Source organism: Chiloscyllium plagiosum, unplaced genomic scaffold (genome assembly GCF_037043375.1).
Source record: "Chiloscyllium plagiosum isolate Xiang-an unplaced genomic scaffold, Cpla_swu_hap1 HiC_scaffold_26, whole genome shotgun sequence".
Classification (NCBI taxonomy): Eukaryota; Metazoa; Chordata; class Chondrichthyes; order Orectolobiformes; family Hemiscylliidae; genus Chiloscyllium; species Chiloscyllium plagiosum.
Window position 1 is genome coordinate 11,261,274 of NW_028270164.1, and position 24,720 is coordinate 11,285,993.

A 24,720-nucleotide genomic window follows, 5' to 3' on the forward strand; every position below is an offset into this window, starting at 1 on the left:
CATGTTTCAGCCTTTTCTTTTGCACAGATGTGTTGGACCTGTGAGAGTCAACTACATCGCTGTGGCTCTGGAGTCATATGTAGGCCAGACTCAGGAAAGGAAGGCAGATATCTTTCCCTGTAGGACATTAGTGAACCAGATGGGTTTTTCTGGCAACCTACAGTGTTTTCATGGTTGTCATTAGATTCTTATTTCAAGATTTGTTTTATTGTTATTGAATTGAGATTCCACCATCTGCCATTGTGGGAGTCAAACTCTGGTCCCCAAAACATTAGTTGAGTTACTGATTAATAATCTAGCGATAATAACCCATTGCCTCCACCCTGTTTTAATACCTCCCTTTTTCACAGGGATTGTTCCCTCCGGGACATCCTAATCCATTCCTCAATCACCAGCACCACCCAACCTTCCCTCGGCACCTTCCCATGTTACTACAGAAGATGCAACACTTGCTCCTTCACCTCCTCCCTGCTCACCATCCAAGGGCCTAAACAGCCTTTCCAGGTGAAGCAGCATTTCATCTGTACCTCCTCCAACCTTGTGTATTGTATTCGCTGCACCCAACATGGACTAGTCTACATTGGAGAAACCAAACGCAGGCTGGGTGACCATTTTGTGGAACCCCTCTGCTCTGTATGCAAGCATAACCCCAACTTTCCCATAACTGGTAATTTTAACACAGCGTGCTACTCACATACCCACTTGTCTGTCCTCTGCATTTTACAGTGTTCCAGTGAATCACAATGCACACTGGAAGAACATCTCATCTCATCTAGGCACTTTACAGGCTTCTGGACCTAATGTTGAGCTCAACACCTCAAATTGTGAACCAACTCCTAGTTCTTCTCTTTCTTTCGGTTTTCCTTACTATATTCTCTGTAACCATGTCATCTCTTCTCCCTCTTCCCTCCCCCCCCCCCCCCCCCCCCCTCAGTCTGGCAGTTAGATACACTATTGTTCTACCATTTTCACATTCCAATCACTTAATCTGAACTAACAACATTCTTTCTCCACCAGTACACTACACCCTACCACCACCAAACCTCTTCCCCCATCCCCCCAACTATAGCATAAATGCTGCCCCCTCGATGCCTGACATCAGATCAGGATCTGTGCTGGAAAAGAAGACGAACTGCACTGAGGTGTCGCGTGGGAGGGAGAAAGAGAAAAATTTAGACTCAATGTTAGCTTGCTCTCTCTCTCTCTCTCTCTCTTCATGGATATTGTCTGTTCCACTGAGATCTCCAGGATTTGTTGTTTTCCAATACCTCCTTCTGTGACACAGAGTAAAGTCTTGTTTGATAGTACTTCTGTGAAACCTCTTGGGACTTTATTTTGTTTACAAATACAAGTATTGGTTTAGCTAGTCTTGAACTTTCCCTCCTAAGGCTGTTCTGTTTACCTGCCAGCTAGCAACTCCACACCCTAGCCCTCAATCACCTTTCCCTTCCTGGATGGTTGCTCGTCCTAAGGAGGGTGGAGCCTCATGTTGTGCTTAACCGGTTCTACATCTTTAGATCTTTGTTGAGATTGAGACTAATCACTTCCTATGTAATTCAGAAACAAACAGTGGAGAATGCTGGAAATGCTCAGAGTGTGACACAGCCTCCACAGATTAATATCCTAATGAAAGATCCCAGCCTTGAAACATTCACACCATTTTTCTCCCCACAGATGCTGCCAGACCTGATTTATGTTTACAGCATTTTCTGTTTTTATTTCAAATTTTCAGCATCTGTCTGATTTCAATTTTGCTTCTCTCTCCTCATGTCTTCTGTGGACTTCTTGCAGGTACAAACTCTAAATCCCAACCTTTCTCGTGTCAAAGTTAAAAATCACACACCAGGTTGTGGTCCCAACAGGTTTATTTGGAAGCACTAGCTTTCGGAGCACTGCTCCTTCATCAGGTAACCTGGTGTTGTATGATTTTTAACTTTTGTACACCCCAGTCCAACACCGGCATCTCTCAATCTTTTCTCCTGCCAGATTTCTGTTGCCTGGTTTACCCTGAGATTAGGATTTAGTGCTGTACTTCCTTGAGAGAATCTGTCAAATGCATCAAATTTGTGTATGTGCTATTTTTATGGATTTTCTTCTTGGGTGTCAAACCTGTTAGTGTTTTCCCTTCTGAAGGAAAACCATGTAAAGCATACTTTGTTAAATGCAAGCAAGGCGAGCATTGGCAAATATTTTAGCTCACTTGCGTTTCGTCAATGTTTCCAGAAGTGTGCATGTGTTGTTGATGAAAGATAACAGCACTGTGGATTCCTCTCTTTAGCAGTATTTCTGGTTCTTGAGATACCCTGCTCCTGTAAGCAATTAAACATTGCTGCATTGTGGGCAGGAAATCTTGAGATTAGGAATGCTTACCCACAGCATTCAGTGACAATCAGTCCCTCAGCTGTGCAGTACTGGGAGGTCAATGTTTCCGGTCAGACTGAGTTGATTAACCAGAAACTGTGCTGGAAAAGATGATGAACTGCACTGAGGTGTCACGTGGGGAGTGAGAAAGATGATTGGGATAGGGGAAAGAATGGATATGAAGTGCAGGCATGGCAGGCCAAATGGCCTTTTGCTTCTACTATGTACAGAAATTCTATAGTTGAAAGGTTATCAAGGGTAGGTAAGAATCAACACTCCCTCAAAGCTGCAGAGCTGCTGGGAAGTCCTGGGAATATTGTCTTGTCGCTGTATGATCCCTACTTCCTGTTGCCGTTGCCACACATGGAACTTTGAAGTTGATGAAGAAAAATGAGAGAGAATGGGGGCAGAAATGTGGAATTGTGAACAGCCATGATCTTGAATGGCAAAGCAATTCTCAAAGGGATGAGTGGCCTACTCTTACTCCCAAGTTCCAAGTTTCTAAGTCCTAACTCCTATACAACATGTGGAGGTGCCGGTGTTGGGCTGGATGGACAAAGTCAGAAGTCACATGACACCAGGTTATAATCCAACTGCTTTATTTAAAAGCACAAACTTTGGAGCATTGCTCCTTCATCAGGAGTGCTCTGACAGCTTGTGATTTCAAATAAACCGGTTGGTCCATAACCTGGTGTCATGTGACTTCTAACTATAAAATGTAGAATATAGAATGATGTTGTGTCGAATAACATCCTTCTGACTGCCCTTGGTCTATATCCCTCCATTTCTTGCATATTCATGTGCTTATCTAAAAGTCCCTTAAACACCCCTATCATATCCTAAGTTCCCTCAATTCTAGAGATGAGGTTGCAGGGATGAAGGACGCTAGACTGAGTTAGATGGAAGGATAATTGACACTTGAGTGTATGTGGGTCAGCAAGAGTTGAGCAAGGGGAGAAGAAATCTAACTTTTTGGGGAGGGTGCTAGGTGAGTCTAAATGGAAGCAGAACACTGGCTTGACGACTGTGTTGATCAAAATAATAGTTTTCATTTAGACTTTGTTCTTTCAGAATGCCTTTAATCAGTGGATCATGATAAAGATCGTATGTGTGGACTCCTATCAGGTAACAGAATATATAGCTTACAAAATAGAAAACGTGGGTTATGAGCTATGGCAGGTTTCTTAGCTTGGCAGATAATGAGGAATGATGATCTGAGGACCCCATTGCGATGCAAATGATTAGAACTTGGTAGTTGCAGATATTACAGAGTTTAGAATGGGGAGAGGTGATATAACTTTATTGATGCATTCACAGAATTCTAGGTCATCATTTATTGCCCATCACTAATTGTACAAAAGGCAGCTGAGAGTCAGTCACTTTGCTGTAGAGCTGGTGTCATGTGTAGGCCAGATCTGGTAAGGATGGCATATTTCCTTCCCTAAAGGGCATTAGTGAACCAGGTGGGTTTGATAGAAACATTAGAAGATTGTGAGAGGTCTTGACAGGATAGATGTGGAGAGGATGGTTCCTTTTTTGGAAAAACAAGAATGAGGGGTCACTTTAATGAGGGGTTGTCTGTTTAAAACAGGTGAAGCATTTTTCTTTCCTTGAGCATAATGAGTCTTTGAAACTCTCTTCCTGAGAAGGTGGCGATAGCTAAGCCATCAAATATCTTTAAGAGGGAAGTGGACAGATTTTTGAAGGAGTCGTAGGGTTATCAGGGATAAGTAGGAATGTGGATTTGGGTTACAATCAAATCAGGCACAATCCTTTTGAGTGGCAGAGGAGCCCAATGGCCTACTCCTGTTCCTTGTTCAAATGAAATTGATATTTGCAGATGATAACAAATTGCTGAGAATAGCTAAGAATGCAGACTGCTGGAAATGTGGCTAGGTAAAGGAAGGAGCTTTCGGAGGTCTGTTAGAAATATGATCGGTTTGATGCTATGCACCCATTCCTACCAGGAACTGAATTTGATTGAGATGGCCGTAGGACATCTGAGCCGGCAGGTAGTTTCCTCAGGTCTTCATGGCATTTAAACCCCAATTAATGTCTGATTCACTGTTATCACCCCTTCTTAAACAGAACCCTTTTGACTTTGACAGATGACTGCACTTTGTAATTGCTGTACTGGGTTTTGTGTCCTGTCACTTGTGTCTGGATACCAATTTCACACAGGGCTGGACCTCATTCACCCAGGTTGGCATTTAGCTAATTTTTTGCTCCAAGCCAACTCCTTTACTATTGGAATGCTGACAAGCTATAGCACCTTTAACATAATAAAAGGTGCTTCACAGGAGCATTACAAAACAAACAGACCACTAAACTAAATGAGATATTAGATCTGAAAATATTGGTCAAAGAATTAGGTTTCGAGGAGTATCTTAAAGGGGGGAAATCAGGAGAAGAGATCTGGAGAGCATATTCAGAGTTTGTACCTAGACAATGGGGGAGTCTCTAGGGGTTCTCGAGGCCAGAATTAAAGTTTATGCGATTGGAGATTATTGTTATATCGCTTTGAGAGAAAACAGGCTAACGAGCAAGTAACCACGATGTAGAACATGTGACTAACATTCCTGATGAAGGGCCTTTGCCTGAAACATCGATTTTCCTGCTCCTTGGATGCTGCCTGACCTGCTGTGCTTTTCCAGCACCATTCTAATCTTGACTCTAATCTCCAGCATCTGCAGTACCCACTTCCATCATGTGACTAGCAGCCATTCTCCATCTAACTAACAGCATGTTTCAATGTAGCTATGCATTTCTACCTGTTCAGCAATCCTGTAAAAGATCTTCAAATAAACAGAACCCATGCTGTAAATCGCTACGACATGACTTTGTCCCTTTACAAGTCCCAGTGTGAGAGAACACAAGAGATGGGAGACAATGGAAGGGTTTAAAAAAACATTGAGTTTAGTAATCAAGGCAGTAGCTCTTTGGCAGGGCAAATACAAGCAGAAGGGTTCGGTCTTGGGAAACAAGAATTTTGTGTAATGTCAAATTTAGATAGAGGCCAGGAATGCATTAGGATAGCTAGTTCTAAGGTAGTAATGGCATGAATGAAGCTCCCAGCAGCAGATAAGCTGAAACAGGATGAAGTTGGGAGATGTTACAGTGCTAGTAATAGGTAGTCGTGATGATATGGTAAGTTGGAAGTTCAACTCTAGGTCAAATGCGACACCAAATTTGCAAATGAATGGCTTAATCTCAGACCTTTTCTAGGAGGAAGCATGGAGTCGGGAGCTAGGAATTGAATTTACAGTGGTATCCACAAACAACGGGTCCAGTCTTCATAATACTTAACTGAACACTCGATGAAAATATATGGGTAAATGTAACTACTCCTATAAGATTTCTTTAGCCCTATTGCAAATATTTTATTTTTGAAATGTATTTTCAATGCAACCATCTTCTCTCCTTCCCCTCCTCTCCAGTCTCTCAGCAGATCTGCCTAAAATAAAAATCAATCTCTTAGCTGAGGAACAAATTGAATTTAAACCTTTTTTGTTTTGTGTTTTCTATTTAGCTGCAATCCATTATGACTTTGTCCCTCAGTCACCTATTCCAGAAGAAGTAAGATTCACCCATACCGGCCATTAGGATGTCTCAACCCACAGGCAGCAAGGAACACTGGAAACCCTGGGAGTTCTCTGGGATCAGCCGTCAGGAGCTGGCACTGGCAGAAGCTCTTCAGATGGAATATGACGCCCTATCGAGGCTTCGGCAGAGTAGTACAACAAGAGACGACAGCAAGTCCAAACATATTAATAGCCTGCAACTGATTTCATTTGAGGACCCTTTGTTGGAATACAGCCAATTGAGGAATGACTGCAATACCTTTAAAGGAACCCATGGTCTGTCAGGGTCAGACCCCGGTCTCAGTTATAGCAAAGGCCCTTCTTTGTCAAGTCGAGGCATCGCGTGTTCCTCAACTACCTCAGTTCCCAGGCCACCAAACCCCCAGTGCCAAGAAGACTCTGAATACCATTCATTATGGAAGGATGTTACCACAGCCACAACTGCCACCACCACCAATTCCACCATCAGTGGCTGCATACAGCAACCAATCCGTACAGGGCTCTTCACCACTGAGGGGTCATCTTGCCATCGAGGAGATTATTCCATCATTGACTATGCTCCACCAATTCCACCACGAGTTCCTCTAGGTCCCAGTCGAAATGCCATGTTAACAGATCATTGGTCCAAGGGGCAGCCTGGTGAGAGCATTGAGAAATTGACCATACCCAATGACATCAATATATTCTCTCCCAACAGTGATGACTCGAATGGTAAAATAGTAGAACCACCAAGTTTTTACTCCAACCAAAGGATCTCTGATGAAGAGTTTGAGTTGATTGACTATGATGATTTGAATGATGCCATAACAAAGCTGAATTTAATGTCAACCTATGGAGAAAATACAAAGCTGATAAGAGTTGGCAGCATTGGCCCCAACTCCATCTGCAAAAGAAAAGATAAAAAGGAAGAAACCTCTGGGAAACCCGTTAGTCGAAGTAAGACTCTTCCACCTCAGGTGCCTCCACGGACCTATATGTCTAAATATGGAAACCAGAACAATGCTGTCTATCAGGACAAGAATCAAATGGTCTCCATTGATCCGGTGAGATCCAGAAAATTGTCACAGTAGTTGTGATTAGGGAAAATGCTTTGTGACACCTGTATATATGTTTCAATTTGGTATACTGTTACATGCATTGATTGAAAGGGCAATGGAAGCTGAGTCAACAGCAGCTGACAAAGAAAATATTTTGCAGGGAAACTTTGTAGGGCCTTCAGGGAAAATGCTGTAATAATTAGATAGCTCTGTCACACAGCCAGCAAGATGGTCAGAATGGGGTCCTCCTATATTGTATAATTCTGTAAATTTGGGATGATCATTATCAGACCAAACTATATATTTCTTTTTTCCCTATCCCTTCCTATCATTGGTTCTCAGAATCCTCTGTGATTGTAAAGCAGGGAAACGTGCCTAATAAGCCCCAGTCCATCCTTGTTAAAATCCCTTGAGATAAGCTTTAATCAAAAGTTTGTATCAAGAATGAAATCGGATTTAAAACCACAGTAATTGGAACATCGTAAGAAATAGGAGCAGGAGTAGGGCATTCAATCTGTCGAGTCTACCTGCCACTCTATAAGATCATGGCTAGTTTACCCCAAGCCTCAAATCCTCTTTCATGCCCACTCAACATAACCCCTCGATATTTCAAAAATCTAACCACCACCTCTTTCAATATTTTTGGTGATTTAGCCTCTAAAACTCTCTGGATTAGAGAATTCCAAACATTCACTACCCTCTGAGAGAATAAATTTCTTTTGTTTCTCAGTTTTAAAAGTGTGTCCCAGAGGAGACTTTTCTCCCTTCACATATTGTTCAGTAAAAAGCAAGTGAAATGTTTGTGTCCTGTCTCTAGTTGAGTTTTACACTCAGTAATTCTGAGTCTGTCCTCTCAAAAGTGGGTTGCCTGGAGAGTATTTTGGGTTTCTTTTAAACATTGATATATTTAATGGTCCAATACAGGGCTTTTTCGCAAAAGCTCCAGAAAAGAAAAACCTTCTGAGGATTATGATGATTTTTAGTTTATTTAACAAGTGGGTAGTTAGAATATGCAAATCACTACCACAAGAAATAATTGTGACAAATAATGTTAAGACACCTTTTTTTAAATGGAAGCTAAATTGTGGGTGAACAAAATAGAAGGATAAACTGAAGAATAAATGAATTTTGGGTGGGAAGAGGTCTAACACCACCAGAGATCAGGCTGAATAGCCTGTTTCTATGCTGCAAATTCTATCTCATTTATTTAAAGAAGCCTACGATGTGTTAATACTGAAAGGGCAGCAAGCCGTCAGAACTGAGGCTGTGGGTACACGCAGAATGTCATGACCTATCTAGAGGAGGGTTTTCAGAATGATTCATTCGTTTCTAATAGAGTGATTACAGATGGTAAATAAGTGTGCAGTGGTACAATTTAATTTTTTTTTAAAATATGCTGTTGCCAAAGTGAAGCAGTAGCATTTTTTTTCAATTGGAGATCATCTTTTCTTCCTCCCCCATCACCCTAAAGTGACATTCTCACTTCTTTACCACTGCAGTTCATACTCATAGCTGCTTTGCCTTCCTCCGAATTCATTCTGTTTCTTCTTTCACTTGCTACCCTATCGCCTGTACCAATTAATTATTAGTTAACATCAATATTCCCCTGTCCCAATTATCCTGCCACACCATCCTACTGATTCTTTTAGGTCCTGGGATCCAGGTATTCTGTATAGCATGTAAAGAAAGCTATTGGGCAGCACAATTTACAATGCAGACTGGAAGTCAAAAGTAGAATCTTATATGGTCTACACAATTTTATTTCCTCACTTACCAGCATGTTTACATCTGAGGCACTGGAAGTGGTGGGGGAGGGGGTGGGTAGGTAGGGAGAGAGAGAGAGAATGGGGGGTTGCCTCAAAACATATTTTTTCTAAAGTAAACTTTTGAATGGTCCAAGATGGCTGGCTGTTCCTGTGCTAGACTTGCCATTTTGGAACAGAGCCAAGCTACAAGTCTCCATGCCCCTTCTGCTTGCTGCTATTGCCTCGGCAACCCATTTCATAAAGACAGAAAAGACAGCACTGTACTAGCTCGCATACTCCCTCTCTCATAGATATTATTTTCTTTGACGTGATGCTAATGTGTTATTGCATGTGATGCAGAATTTATTCAGTGCAACAGATGCTAACACATCACTGTGCTAGTGGAAGGGACCAGGGATTATCTGACGTGAGGCTAGCTTCTAATTAGATTTGACCAAGCCAGGGTTTTGTTAGTGCTTTAGTATATTGTTGAACAGACCCAGGATGATTGTTCTCCTGTGCCTGCTCAGCTCTTTTGGAGTTGGGCCAAGCTACACAAATTTCTTCCCATTCTGTCTGACCACACTGCCTTGGAAATGCATTGTTTGACGGAACGGAAAATACTCTTAACTAACTGTGAATCGGTACAAAATGGGCATTGTTTTATGTGCAGCCAACATATATGATGCCACTGTAAATAGCTGTAGTGATAACATTGATTTAATGAAATTAGTATATTGGCCAACATATTCTTGAACTAATCGTAGAATGAGTAGGCCATTTACCATGTTGTATATGTGTCAGCCATTGCAAGTGCAATTGCGAAGTCCCAATCCCCTGCACTCGCTGCGCGGCCCTCAGAATTTTTTTCTTTTAGGTGCTTAACCGATTCCCTTTTGGATGACCTAATTGCATCTTTGTCCACCACCCCATTAGGCAGTATTCTTCTATGCATGAGATAAAAGATCTTGACCCCTGGTTCAGGAGCCTTCCACCTATGGGGACATTTCTGTTTATCTGGATCCCTCAGATTTTGAGCACCTCTATCAAATCTCCTCTCAATCTTCTCTAAGCGATACAATCTCAGCGTCTCTGATCTATCTACCTTACCCCATTCTTGCAGATCTTTTCTGTACCTTCTCATTCTTCCTAAACTGTGGCACCCAGGATCCGGACACACTACTGTGCAATTGAAGTCAAAACAATGTTATATAATGGTTTATCAATGCCTCCTAATGACATTAGTATATTTTATAGATAAATGGTTTTTTTTAGATTAGATTACTTAGTGTGGAAACAGGCCCTTCAGCCCAACAGGTCTGCACCGACCCTCTTAAGAGCAACCCACCCAGACCCATTCTCCTACATTTACCCCTTCACTTAACACTACGGGCACTTTAGCATGGCCAATTCACCTAACCTACACAATTGTTTTGGACTGTGGGAGGAAACCGAAGCAGACACTGGGAGAACGTGCAAAGTCCACACGGATAGTTGCCTGAGGCATGGGAAGAAATTGGGTCTCACATTACCATGATGTTGTTATATGGTGAATCAGGCTTGATTGAGTGAATGGCCTCCTCCTATTCCTGTGTTCCCAGACTGACGTTTACAACCCTTATAGCCCTTTGTTGCAAGTTTTAGATACTGTTTAAATATAGGAAGGACATGGTGGTATTGTTGATGTATCTGTAATCCAGAAATCCAGGAAATGTCCCAGAGAGACTGGTTTGAATTCCTCCACAGTGTACAGTGGAGTGTGCATTTGCTAAAGGTCAAATGATTGTTAAACAACTGTTGATTATCATTTGGAAAAAAAACCATCTGGCTCACTAATTTAGGATAGCTACTGTTTTTACCCAGTCTGGTCTACATGTGACCCTGGAACCACAGTAATGTTTTTTCACTTAATAGCCCTCTGAAATCACCTAGCAAGCCACTCCATTCAAGTGCAACGAAGGTGTCCAATAAATGCTGGACCAGCCAGTGATGCCCACCCCTTACGAATGAATAAAAGGAAATGTAGTAACTAATTTATCGTACGGAAAACTCTCACCGAGACATAATAAACAGGAAAACGGTTTCAGTCACGTGGGTTGAGGTGTAGCTATTAACCAGGACACTGCAAAGAACATAAAGTGCCTTGAGATCACTTGCTTGAGCAAGCAGATAAGATGTTGGTTTCAACATCTCCTCCAAAAAGCAGCACTGTTTCAATAATGCACCAGCGTGTCAGCTTAGATCAGTCTATGGAGTCCTGCTGCCTTCTGACTCCAGGGCAACTGAGCCACAGCTGACACATGGGCATTTGTAAAGTAGGGAATGCACAAGTTAAACGCACTCATAACAACATCTTCAGCACCTCAAGGCTCTCAACAGAGAGAGGTTCTGTAATAGTTTATAGCTTGAATTATTATATTAGCTGGACACAGTAGACAAGGAGTAGCTGCTCGTGCTTGTAAGATAAAAAGAAACGTGAGGGCATAGATTTAAAGTGATGAAGCAAGGAGAGAAAAAAACTTTTACACACAGCAATTAGGTTATGGAATGCACCGCCTGGAAATGTGATTGGGGCAGGTTCAACTGAGGCATTAAAGAATACTGAAGAAGTGTCACTGGACTCAACATTAACTTTGCTTTCTCTCCACAGATGTTGCTAAACCTGCTGAATTTCTCTGGTAATTATAATTTTCATTCAAGAAGGTATTGAATAAAAATAGTGTGCAGGAATAGGGGGGGGGGGGAAAGCAAAACGATTGACACTTGGTAGTAGAACTGGTGGGCCTCCTCCTGTGGCATAACAATTCTGTGAATTTGTAGTCAAAGTCTCCTCCAAATCTACATGGAGGCCTTTGCAGCCATTGAAATATCACAATTCAGCTTGACACAAGCAGCACAAGTTGAACATTGTAGAGCAAAAAATATGGTAAATAGTACAATTTTGGAATAAAAGCAGAAAATACTCAATGGGTCAGACAGCATCTGTGGAAAGAGAGATTTTTGTCAAAAGGACTAAGAGCATGATTTTTAAAAAGTTCTCTCACAGGATCTGCACATCAGTGTCTGTGCCAACATTTATTGCCATCCCTAGTTGCCCATTCTTATCCATCCTTAGTTGCTTCTTATAGTCTTGGTTCTCTTACCCACACACACACTGCATAAAAGGTTTGGAGTTCGAGATAGCAGATTACAGAAGGAGGAGAAACTAAATCATTAAAAAATAGTCCAAGTTCTGGAAATGATTGTAGTTGTAAAAATTACAATCTTGAATTGGATGCTTTCCTGCACATATTGCAGACTATTCTTTAAATGTTGTTCTTATGTTCATACCATTTGTGTGCAGGAAAAAGTCACCCAGACCAGGAAACCACAATCATCAGCATGTATGGCATTGTGATCTCCGACTTTGAGGGGAGAACGGCCTATTCATCAAGCTCATAAAGAGCTTTGTGCTACTGAATTCCTTCCACTGGCAAAAAATGAATACCCAGCCAGACTTGCCAAGAATGACTCCTTTCTGTTTAAAGAATTAGTTTAGTCTGTCTGATGTACAGTGCCAATATCACATATTCACAGCAATAGAGATTGAGGGAATAGTAAAAATCCCCAAATTTTAGACTGGTAATAAAAGTGCAATTAATCCCTTGGAGACAAAAATTAATTCTGTTGCAATGCACAAAAGAAACACAATTTGATTTTGAATTGTCACAACAGGACTGCCTCCACCAAATTCTGCCAGGAATAATGACGGGCAGCTATTTAAATTGTGCATCTCATTTTTAAAATTTGTATCCCTTTTGTTGATAGATCTTGCTTCTCATTTAGATTTTGATAACTGAACAGGTCACTCCATCCAGTGCATTCTTGGGCTGCAGCAGGAGTGTTAGTGTCTCTTTGCTGTTTAATGGAAAACCATGGGAAGCCTCTGTATGCTTGTTGACTCCAATGAATCATATTTGACCAGCGTGACAAACTGTATTAGATCTGTAGTCCAGTGTAGCATTTTATAGACTGTGACTGTAATGCACAACTGTGGGCTCAGTCAGCTGTGCTTTCAACCTGCTTGTGTTTATGTTCCTGTGTGAAGCACTTTGCTCAGTACATCAGAGATGTACATTTTGAGTGTTACACCGTGCCAAATGCCCAGAGTTGTACCAGTGTGCTATGTCTCATTCCACAATTATTAATCCTGTTTATTGTTATATACTACTCTTACTCAAACTTTCATATTTGATCAGGTCCGTGATTGCTTCCCACCTTAACGAAATTGCAGGGCTGGGCCATATCACTACTCATAATTAATTGCTTCTCACCAACCCAAGCATATCACATTATACTATTCCATTACTTGCACAACTTTTGCCAGCTCCCACTTGCCACAACTCTACTCATGATTAGAATACACCTGCAATTCATTGATTTCCTTAAACTCCCTCCCTTCCACATCCTCATCCCCACACAACCCACCCTTCTATCTGTTAGGGGGGTGGAAGGGGGTGTGGGGGTGGATGGGGGAGAGGGAGTGGAGGGGGATGGGGGGTGATAGTAGAAGGGGGTGGAGTAGGCAGGGATGGGATAGAGTCGGGGGCAGGAGCTGGTTGGTGGCGAGGGGGCAGGTACGGGTTGGGGCAAGTTACCCCAACTTTATTAACCCCCTTACCTAACTCTCCCCCTCCAAGTCACCTGTTCCGGACTCCCTTTAATCCCTTCATCTCCTCCCTACCATTACAACTCCCTTTCTTCCCCCTCCTCTCTTCTCATCTTATTCTTTTTTGCCCTATTCCCTCTCCCTTCCTTGCTCTTCTTCACCACTTTCATTACCCATCACCGACTATCATTGCTGTATTCTCGATCTATCCTCCTCACTTTCATTCTCACCCGATTCATTCACCTGCCTTCTGTTATCCCCACAATCTCATTAAGCATCTCCCCAGTCCTGTTGCTCACTATATACACACTTCCCATCTCATACACTACCCCTCTCCCTTCCTCAACCCCCTACTTCCCTATACCAATCCCTTTCGCTCCACTCTCCCCTCCTCTCCAGTTACCCCTCTCTTCCCTTCACACCTTCCTCTCTCCCGCCCATCCCTCTCCCCCACTCCTCTTCCCCCATTCCTTTGACCCCCACTTTCCACTCCCATCCACCCACTCATTTCCACCCCACTCCCAACCCCTCGCTTTCCACCCCACTCCTAACCCCTCGCTTTCCACCCCAACTTTTCCATACCTTATCACCCCCCCACACCCATTCCCTTGCTTTCCACCACCTCACTTCCCACCCAACTTCCTCCACATCTACTCCCTCCTCCAAATCACCCATGTCCATCTCCCCCCTATCCCTGTCATCTCCCCCCAACCGCCCCCACTTCATCCGATTTCTCTCCATTCTGTCCCTGCCCCTTGCCCAACACGTCCCTGTCCCCATCCCCTCGCCCCCAACCCGTACCTGCCCCCTCGCCACCAACCAGCCCATGCCCCCGACTCTATCCCATCCCTGCCTACTCCACCCCCTTCTACTATCACCCCCCACCCCCCTCCACTCCCTCTCCCCCATCCACCCCCACTCCCCTTCCACTCCACCCCCCACCCCCTTCCACTCCACTCCCCCCCACCCCCTTCCACTCCACTCCCCCCCCACCCCCTTCCACTCCACTCCCCCCCCCACCCCCTTCCACTCCTCCTCCCCCACCCCCTTCCACTCTCCCCCTTCCACTCCACTCCCCCCCCACCCCCTTCCACTCCGCTCCCCCCCCCACCCCCTTCCACTCCTCCTCCCCCCCCACCCCCTTCCACTCCTCCTCCCCCACCCCCTTCCACTCTCCCCCTTCCACTCCACTCCCCCCCCCACCCCCTTCCACTCCACTCCCCCCCCACCCCCTTCCACTCCACTCCCCCCCCACCCCCTTCCACTCCACTCCCCCCCCACCCCCTTCCACTCCACTCCCCCCCCACCCCCTTCCACTCCACTCCCCCCCCACCCCCTTCCACTCCACTCCCCCCACCCCCTTCCACTCCCCCCCACCCCCTTCCACTCCACTCCCCCCCACCCCCTTCCACTCCCCCCCACCCCCTTCCACTCCCCCCCACCCCCTTCCACTCCCCCCCACCCCCTTCCACTCCCCCCCACCCCCTTCCACTCCCCCCCACCCCCTTCCACTCCCCCCCCACCCCCTTCCACTCCCCCCCACCCCCTTCCACTCCCCCCCCACCCCCTTCCACTCCCCCCCCACCCCCTTCCACTCCCCCCCCACCCCCTTCCACTCCACTCCCCCCCACCCCCTTCCACTCCACTCCCCCCCACCCCCTTCCACTCCTCCCCCCCACCCCCTTCCACTCCTCCCCCCCACCCCCTTCCACTCCTCCCCCCCACCCCCTTCCACTCCTCCCCCCCACCCCCTTCCACTCCACTTCCCCCCCACCCCCTTCCACTCCACTCCCCCCCACCCCCTTCACTCACTCCCCCCCCACCCCCTTCACTCCACTCCCCCCCCCCACCCCCTTCCACTCCTCCCCCCCCACCCCCTTCCACTCCTCCCCCCCACCCCCTTCCACTCCCCCCCCACCCCCTTCCACTCCCCCCCACCCCCTTCCACTCCCCCCCCACCCCCTTCCACTCCCCCCCACACCCTTCCACTCTCCCCCACCCCCTTCCACTCTCCCCCACCCCCCTTCCACTCTCCCCCACCCCCTTCCACTCTACCCCCTTCCACTCTCCCCCACCCCCTCCACTCTCCCCCCACCCCCTTCCACTCTCCCCCCAACCCCTTCCACTCTCCCCCACCCCCTTCCACTCTCCCCCACCCCCTTCCACTCTCCCCCACCCCCCTTCCACTCTCCCCCACCCCCCTTCCACTCTCCCCCCACCCCCTTCCACTCTCCCCCCACCCCCTCCACTCTCCCCCACCCCCTTCCACTCTCCCCCACCCCCCTTCCACTCTCCCCCACCCCCTTCCACTCTCCCCCACCCCCTTCCACTCTCCCCCACCCCCTTCCACTCTCCCCCACCCCCTTCCACTCTCCCCCACCCCCTTCCACTCTCCCCCACCCCCTTCCACTCTCCCCCACCCCCTCACCCCCCCCAACCCCTCACCCCCCCCCAACCCCTCACCCCCCCCAACCCCTCACCCCCCCCAACCCCCTCACCCCCCCAACCCCTCACCCCCCACCAACCCCTCACCCCCCCAACCCCTCACCCCCCCCCAACCCCTCACCCCCCCCAACTCCTCACCCCCCCCAACTCCTCACCCCCCCCAACTCCTCACCCCCCCCAACTCCTCACCCCCCCCCAACTCCTCACCCCCCCCCAACTCCTCACCCCCCCCAACTCCTCACCCCCCCAACTCCTCACCCCCCCCAACTCCTCACCCCCCCAACTCCTCACCCCCCCAACTCCTCACCCCCCCAACTCCTCACCCCCCCAACTCCTCACCCCCCCAACTCCTCACCCCCCCAACTCCTCACCCCCCCCAACTCCTCACCCCCCCAACTCCTCACCCCCCCAACTCCTCACCCCCCCAACTCCTCACCCCCCCAACTCCTCACCCCCCCAACTCCTCACCCCCCCCAACCCCTCACCCCCCCAACCCCTCACCCCCCCCAACCCCTCACCCCCCCAACCCCTCACCCCCCCAACCCCTCACCCCCCCAACCCCTCACCCCCCCAACCCCTCACCCCCCCCAACCCCTCACCCCCCCAACCCCTCACCCCCCACCCCCCCAACCCCTCACCCCCCACCCCCCCAACCCGTCAGCCCCCCCCCCAAACCCCTCACCCCCCCCCAACCCTTCACCCCCCCCAACCCCTCACCCCCCCAACCCCTCACCCCCCCAACCCCTCACCCCCCCAACCCCTCACCCCCCCAACCCCTCACCCCCCCAACCCCTCACCCCCCACCCCCCCAACCCCTCACCCCCCACCCCCCCAACCCCTCACCCCCCCCAACCCCTCACCCCCCCAACCCGTCAGCCCCCCCCCAAACCCCTCACCCCCCCCCAACCCCTCACCCCCCCCCAACCCCTCACCCCCCCAACCCCTCACCCCCCCCAACCCCTCACCCCCCCCCAACCCCTCACCCCCCCCAACCCCTCACCCCCCCCAACCCCTCACCCCCCCCAACCCCTCACCCCCCCCAACCCCTCACCCCCCCCAACCCCTCTCCCCCCCCAACCCCTCTCCCCCCCCAACCCCCCTCACCCCCCCAACCCCCCTCCCCCCCCCAACCCCTCACCCCCTCACCCCCCCCTTACCCCCTCACCCCCCCCTCACCCCCTCACCCCCCCAACCCTCACCCCCCCAACCCTCACCCCCCCCTCCCTCTCCCCCCCCAACCCCTCACCCCCCCCAACCCCTCACCCCCCCAACCCCTCACCCCCCCCAACCCCTCACCCCCCCAACCCCTCACCCCCCCCAACCCCTCACCCCCCCAACCCCTCACCCCCCCAACCAACCCCTCACCCCCCCCCAACCCCTCACCCCCCCACCAACCCCTCACCCCCCCACCAACCCCTCACCCCCCCCCCCACCAACCCCTCACCCCCCCCCCACCAACCCCTCACCCCCCCCCCCACCAACCCCTCACCCCCCCCCCCACCAACCCCTCACCCCCCCCCCCACCAACCCCTCACCCCCCCCCCCACCAACCCCTCACCCCCCACCAACCCCTCACCCCCCCCAACCAACCCCTCACCCCCCCCCCCCCCCCCAACCAACCCCTGACGGACAGTCGGTCGGTCGGAGGCAATGACGGTGGCCCGGGGATGTTGCTGGAGCTGGTGGCGGTGGCGGTGGCCGCGGCGCTGAGCTTCGGGCTTTTCCGTTACCGAGCGGCGGGAATACGCTGGGCGCGAGGCGCGCTCACCGTCTCCATGGTAACCGCGGCCTGGGGAGAGGGGCTGGGGCTGGAACTAAAACCAAATCAAAAATACAAACCGTCCTGAAAAAACTTGCTCCGCCTGAGCCATACAGGCACTCAGATTAGTTCATCTCTGCACTTGTAATTAACAGAAATTTAATCATTGCTGTCTGAAATAGGTTTCCCTTTGCATTTGCAAACAACTTGTTTGCAGCTCATCTTAATGCAGATTTGCTAATTGAGAAGATAACTACAGAAAAAAATGTAGAGTTTTACTGTGATGGTGAGATAGTGTTACCTTAATTGGTAATTTGATTTCAATGCAAATGCCATACAAGATTTTATATGTCAATGCACAAAATTTCAATAAGTCATTTGGTTCATCTGTCCATGCTGGTGTTTTTGTTCCACACCAGTCTCCTTTTACTTTATGTACCATCTCCTTTTATAGATTCATACAGCATGGAAAAAGAACATTCAGTCCAACTTGTCCACACCGACACAAGTTTTCCAAACTAAATAGTCCCATTTGCCTACGTTTGGCCCATATATTCCTCTAAAACTTTCCTATTACTGTACCAGTCCAAAAGTCTTTTAAATGTAACTACCTGCGCCCACCACTTCCTCTGGTAGTTCATTCTATGAACCACCATCTGTGTGAAAAAGTTGCCTGTCAGGTTCCTTTTAAATCTTTTCCCCCCTCAACATATCCAGTTCTGGTTGCCCTGTTACAGGAAGAATATTATTAAACTGGAGGGGGCTCAGAAGACATTGACCAGGATATTACCAGAAATAGAGGGTTTGAGTTATAAGGAAAGGCTAGATAGACTGTAAATCTTTTCACTGGAGCGTAGGAGGTTGAGGGTGACCTATGAGGTTTATAAAACATGGGGATAGGTAAGGTGAACAGCAGGTGCCTCTTCCATAGGGTGGGGGATTTCAAGATTTGGGAATATATTTTTAAGGTGAGAAGAGAAAGATTTTAAAAAAGACATGAGCAATTTTGTTTTTACACTGGTTCGTATGTGGAATAAACTTCCAGAGGAAGTGGTGGGTGTGGGTACAGTTACAACATTTAAAAGACATTTAGGTAAGTACCTAATCAATGTTCGGAGGAATATGGGCCAAGCGCAGGTAAGTGGGATTAGTTTAGTTTGGGATTATGTTCAGCATTACTGGTTGGACCAAAAGGTCTGGTTCTGTCCTATATGATCTGACTGCTCTCTAGTTTAGAACTCCCCTTACCGAGGGAAAATACCTTTGCTATTTACCACCTCAATGCTTTGTAACTTTATAAACCTCTATAAGGTCACCCCTCAACTCTTCTGCTTCAGGGAAAAAAAGTCCCTGTCTATCCAACAGCTCCTAATAACTGAAACCTTCTGGTTCCTGTAATATCCTTTAAAGTTGTTTCTCTACCGTTTCCAATTTAATAATATCCTTCCTTTGTGTGCATTCAGATTCCCCTTAATGCACCTACGTATCATTTGTTATCTCAACTGCTACTTGCAGTAACAACAGAATTGATATGGTGTAGAAGGAGGTCATTATATCCATCACGTTTGCACCAGCTCTGAACATTTTAGCTTGGTGCCATGCTTCTGTTTTTTTAACCCCACCCCACAGCCCTTAACATTATTTCTATTTTTAAATGATCATTCCAATGTCTTCTCGAATGCCTCAATTGAACGTGCCCAGAACCACTCACTATGTGAAAGAGTTTATTTTGTAAAGCTCTTTAAAACTGCCGTCTGGCTCTTTGATTCTTTTACGAGCAGGAACAGTTTCTCCCTACCCTATTCAGAATCCTTATCGTTTTGAAACTTCTATCAAATTTCTCCTCTGCCCTTTGTCCAAGGAAAGCAGTCCCATCCTCCATTGAAGGTTTTTAATCCCTGAAACAATTTTTGTAAATGTCTTCACTCTCAAACTTGCTCACATCCAGAGGGCTGTGCCTAGAACGGTACGCAATTTCAGCATAACCTGCCTACCTATTGGTGAGCTTCACACTGTAATAATTTTTTAGCTGAAGAAGCTTATCCTGAATTTTCATAGTGACTGTTTTGGCCCCTAGTTTTCTCCATACACAAGTGATGATCTATTCTTTATGTCCACCTTATTTTTATCATACGCTTGCAAATGTCTTAAGGATTTGTCACTCAGCCTCATCTCTTATTAAATTACCTCTCTCAGTTTTCCATTAAATAGTGAAGTGGTGTTAATACTTCCATTATATACTAGATGATTAGACTCCCAACTAGTCCACACCGACCCTCCGGGTTTAAATGTATATAAAAGCATTTCTCTCTGCTTCTACAAATATGCCAATAGATAATGTTATGGTAATCCCCTAAATTCAGAATTGCTACTTACATTTAGGCAATTGTAGAACATTTAAAATTATGATGCACTCTATCACCTTGTTTGAGTTTTAACCTTAAGCAGAAAGATCTGTTCAGCAAAGTGTTTAAAATACTTATTTATTAAAAATAAATATAGACCTGCATTGTCCTAGATTTGATTAGTCAGACCCAAGTTGCAAATCAATTAGGAAATGCAATTTAATGATGTTTGGGTGGGGAGAAGGCAATTCAGTCACCAATTCACCCTTTTGTTGAAGTCACTGGATAACAAACTCTTGCTTGGTTATGATGTCTCTACTGTTGAACAGCCTATCAACTTCCTCATAATTCAATGGAGAAATAGGATGGCTGCTGATTATATCACTTGAAAATAAATACATCTCCATATGACTTATAATCTAGCTTTTTCTTTAGTTACACATTTTAATTCTAAGTTTAAAAATCACACAACACCAGATTACAGTCCAGCAGGTTTATTTGGAGGCACTAGCTTCCGAAGTGCCACTTCTTCATCAGGTGATTCATCAACCACCTGATGAAGAAGCAGTGCTTTGAAAGCTACTTCCTCCAAATAAACCTGTTGGAATACAACCTGGTGCGTGTGATTTTTAACTTTGTTCACCCAGTCCAACACCAGCATCTCCAAATCTTAAATCTAATATTTCCTAGAAATTGAAAGTAATGAGCTGGCCATACCATTAAGAAAAGGAACAGGAGGCCATTCAGCCTGCTTCACCATTCAATTAGATCATGGTTGATCATCCACCTCAGTGACCTCTTCCTACACTATTCTTTATCCCTTGATGTCATCAGTCTCCAAAAATCTATCTATCTACTTGAAAATTGTATCTATTGCCATCTTGCATAATGATTGTGCTTCCACAGCTCTCGTGTGGAGAATTTCAAAGTTTTATAAACATCTGCATGAAGAAATTCCTCCTCATCTCTGTCTTAAATGTTCTACTCCTTTTCATGAGATTATCCCCTCCTGGTTTTAGAATCACCAGCCAGGTGAGTAATGGTGGTGGCATTACAATAGGGTTGGCATGGTGGCTCAGTGGTTAGCACTGCTGCCTCACAGCACCAGGGTGCCAAATTCAATTCTAGCCTTGAATGATTGCCTGTGTGGAGTTTGCACATTCTCCTCATGTCTGCATGGGTTTCCTTTGGGTGCTCCGGTTTCCTCCCACATTGCAAAGATGTGCAGGTAAGGTGAATTGACCATGCTAAATTGCCCAAAATGTTAGCTGCATTAACCAGAAGGAAAATGGCTCTGGATGGGTTGCTCTTTGGAGGGTCAGTGTGGACATGTTGGGCCGAAGGGCCTGTTTCCACATTGTAGGGAATCTAACCATCTGGCATATAATGGGAGTATTAACTCCACTTCACTATTTAATGGAAAACTGTGTGAAGCCTCGATGCTTGTAGATTCCAATGAATCATATTCGGCTAGTGTGACAAAACGCATTAGATCGCTGATTCAGTGGAGCATTTTATCAACTGTGACTATAATGTTTTGTGCACCCCATTGCTTCTGATCTGCGTATGAACACATTTTGATGTGGCATGTCTTGAATGTACTTAATGTGTCATGCGTTTGTTTTCCCATCTCCTGTAACCATCTCGTTCCCCATAATTCTATGTACCTTGATCTTTACCATCCTGTGTGGTACCATTAAGAAGTATGGGATAAAACGCTTCTGAAGCTGCTCTAAAACAAGGAGACATCAATTATATTAAACGTGTTAAAACAATATGCCAAGGCTTACATCTAGCTTTTAGCCTTTAATTGATCAAACAGCTCTCAAAAATTCAAGTTCTAACTGTGGTATAGCTTGTTGAAGGAATAGTTGAGTATACTTAATGTTAGACAACTACCAAAGTGGCTTGTGGCTTAATACAAAATGGCATCTTTGTGCAAAATAAGAAAAGAAATAACATTTCTTGGACATTGGCCTGAGCAAAATGGCTTTTATTATGATACAAAAGTGGAAACAGGGCAACATTGTAATTTTATTGTTAAGCCTTTCTTTAGCCATTTGATTCTTTCTGAAATCTGCTTTAATTGACAGTGATGCACATGAAGTTCTTTCATTTATATTAGACCCCTCACCGGGGCATCAAGCTGCAGTTTGGCTCATGTACAATTAAAGGCAACTGTTTCTTTAATTGAGTTCATTAATATTAACCTAGTTATACTTTGCAATTGAATAAATATATAAGTGCAAAGTTAATGCTCATTACAATTGGTTTCATTTCTCTGTTAGTTGCAGTACTTTTTTTTCTATCAACAGAGCACCTTGCAGCAGAATTATGAGTCATGGAACTATGAGCTACTGGAGGTTTCAGAAGAGAGGAATGAAGAAGTTGCAGCGTTCTGTCACATGCTGGATGTGTAATTATCTTTTATGAGACTCTTGCTTTATTGACCTTAGATAGCAGGGCAGTATTTGTCCTCGTGTGTGTATTTGTCCTTTTTTAAGTAAAATTGTCTTACTGATGTACCAATATTGTAATAACTCGCTTGCACTTTTTAAAACAAAAAGTTGAATTGGTGCACAATTCAGATCAAGCTAAGAAATGAGACATCAAATTGGGAAATCAAGTGTTAACAATGATTAGAGAAGACTGAATTTAACTCTGTGTGAGGATTTGTTCTCATTTATTGGGAAGCCAAGTAAAGAAGGACAGCATAACTAATTGTGAAATGAAATCATAATTTGCTTTCAGAAGCATGTAGCTTGCTGGATGAAGAAAGAAAAAATTGAGAAAGGTATCACGTTTCATAATTCTGAAATACCAGAGGCCAATAAATTGGATTGGGATTTCAATGTAATAGTGTTATGCATGAGACTAGTGTGCCTTGTTTGATACTGAAAGTTTGTGTGGAATATACCTTATTCCAAATCCATTGATGCAGCTGTTGTTGATATTCTATGATAAGACATTTAGCTATGAGCTACTGGAGCTCATGGGTAAGCACAGTAAGCTTTTTCAATAAGGTCCAAATTGGAATCTAGCCTTGATTTCTTGGGTTGGAGTCTCTTTTTTTTTTCTGGCAGTTAAAATAATATTTTATGAATGCGAGAAATTCCTAGGAGACAAGTTGTCCTGACCCAGGAAAATTTACCCACCATCAGAGCAATTTGTTATCTCTGTGTATTTTCCATAAGGATCGCTGGTCAGGAAAGTATCAGTGCTCATGACGGTCGGTGAAGGGACTGGGGAATCTTCTATTCTCAGCATTGCTGCCTAATGGTTTGAGCTCAAAATGTTGTTGAAAAGAAATAGGGGAGCAACGTGGAGGGGTATATTTTTATTTCTCTTCTTAGCAAGCAGTTATAAAACCTCGTCAACTAGATCGAAATGAAACAGCCAATTTCAAGGTTATTACTTACTACGCTAAAAGTAAAGCACATCAAACATAGGCTTAAACAGTTAATATACTTAAAACTACGGGAGAGGTGTCCACTATAAAGGGGCAATAAAAGCAGATACAGCTTTAAATTCCAGGAGCTGTGGTTGTGAAACCTGAGTCCATGGGATTTTACCTGTTACCTCAGTGATATTGAAATTTGTAGAATCCTGGTGAGCTCGGTGAATGGTTGTTTTCAAAGTTGTGTTTTCACTAGACACTTCTTTTGAAAGCTGATGAAGCATCAGGCGAAAGAGAGAAAACATTCCAAACTCCATTGTTGCTAATGCATTTTTCCTGTTTTCTGCTTTGCTTCTCAAAAGCAGCTGTTGAAATATAGTTCATTTTGTATTCCGGAGTCTCACTCTGGAGTCTTTCCACTGGCTGACTTGCAGGTGAGCTTTTCATCTCCAAATATTTGAAATCATTATACACGTGGGAACTAAACAGGAGAAGTAAATTTCTTGATATTAACTTAGTTATCTGGTTTCAATGCTTGTTAAGAAAAGAAAAAAAAATATTCATCGCAACCAGCGATTGAAATCCCAATCCCGTAGGGGTTTTGAAGAGGGGAGATCAATCGCCCTGGTTGTAATAGAGTTTACATGGGAAGAAAACAAGCTCAGTGGAATTCCAGCTCTGCTTATGTGTTTGTTCCACATTCCCCCTCCACGTTGCTCCCCTATTTATTTTCAACAACAATTTGAGCTCAAACCATTAGGCAGCAGTGCTGAGAATAGAAGATTCCCCAGTCCCTTCACCGACCGTCATGAGTACTGATTCTTTCCTGACCAGCGATCCTTATGGAAAATACACGGAGATAACAATTTTAGCGCAGCCACTTTCGTATATTATTGGAGAATTTGAGCTATAGGAAGAGGTTGAATTGGCTCGGGCTGTTTTCCCTGGACCGTCCAAGGCTGAAGGGTGACTTTATAGAGGTTTATTAAATCATGAGCATGGATAGGGTAAATAGACAAGGTCTTTTCCCTGGGGTGGGAGAGTCCAGAACTAGAGGGCATAGTTTTAGGGTGAGAAGGGAAATGTATAAAAGAACAAAGAAAATTTACAGCCCAGGAACAGGCCCTTCAGCCCTCCAAGCCTAAGCCGATCCAAATGTACTGTCCAAACCTGTCGGTCAATTCCTAAGCATCTGTATCCCTCTACTCCCCACTTACTCATGCATTTATCCAGACTCATCTTAAATGATTCTACCGTGCCTGCCTATACCACCTCGGCTGGCAACGCTTTCCAAATGCCCACTACCTTTTTCATGCAGAGATTGGTGCATATGTGGAAAGGGCTGCCAGAGGAAGTGGTGGAGGCTCGTACAACTGAAACATTTAAAAGGCATCTGGATGGG

At 45.8% G+C, this 24,720-nt stretch overlaps 1 protein-coding gene across 3 annotated transcripts in view; it reads left to right on the forward strand.

Annotated features, from left to right (window-relative positions):
• pik3c2b (phosphatidylinositol-4-phosphate 3-kinase, catalytic subunit type 2 beta) overlaps positions 1-24,720 on the forward strand; it is a 190,271-nt gene that overhangs the window by 27,974 nt on the left and 137,577 nt on the right. For all 3 annotated transcript variants that reach the window (XM_043716445.2, XM_043716446.2, XM_043716443.2), the window contains exons 2-3: positions 5,891-6,985; positions 22,237-22,337. In XM_043716445.2, the coding sequence (XP_043572380.1) occupies positions 5,966-6,985; positions 22,237-22,337 (1,121 nt within the window). In that variant the 5' untranslated portion in view covers positions 5,891-5,965. The remainder of the gene's footprint in view (positions 1-5,890; positions 6,986-22,236; positions 22,338-24,720) is intronic.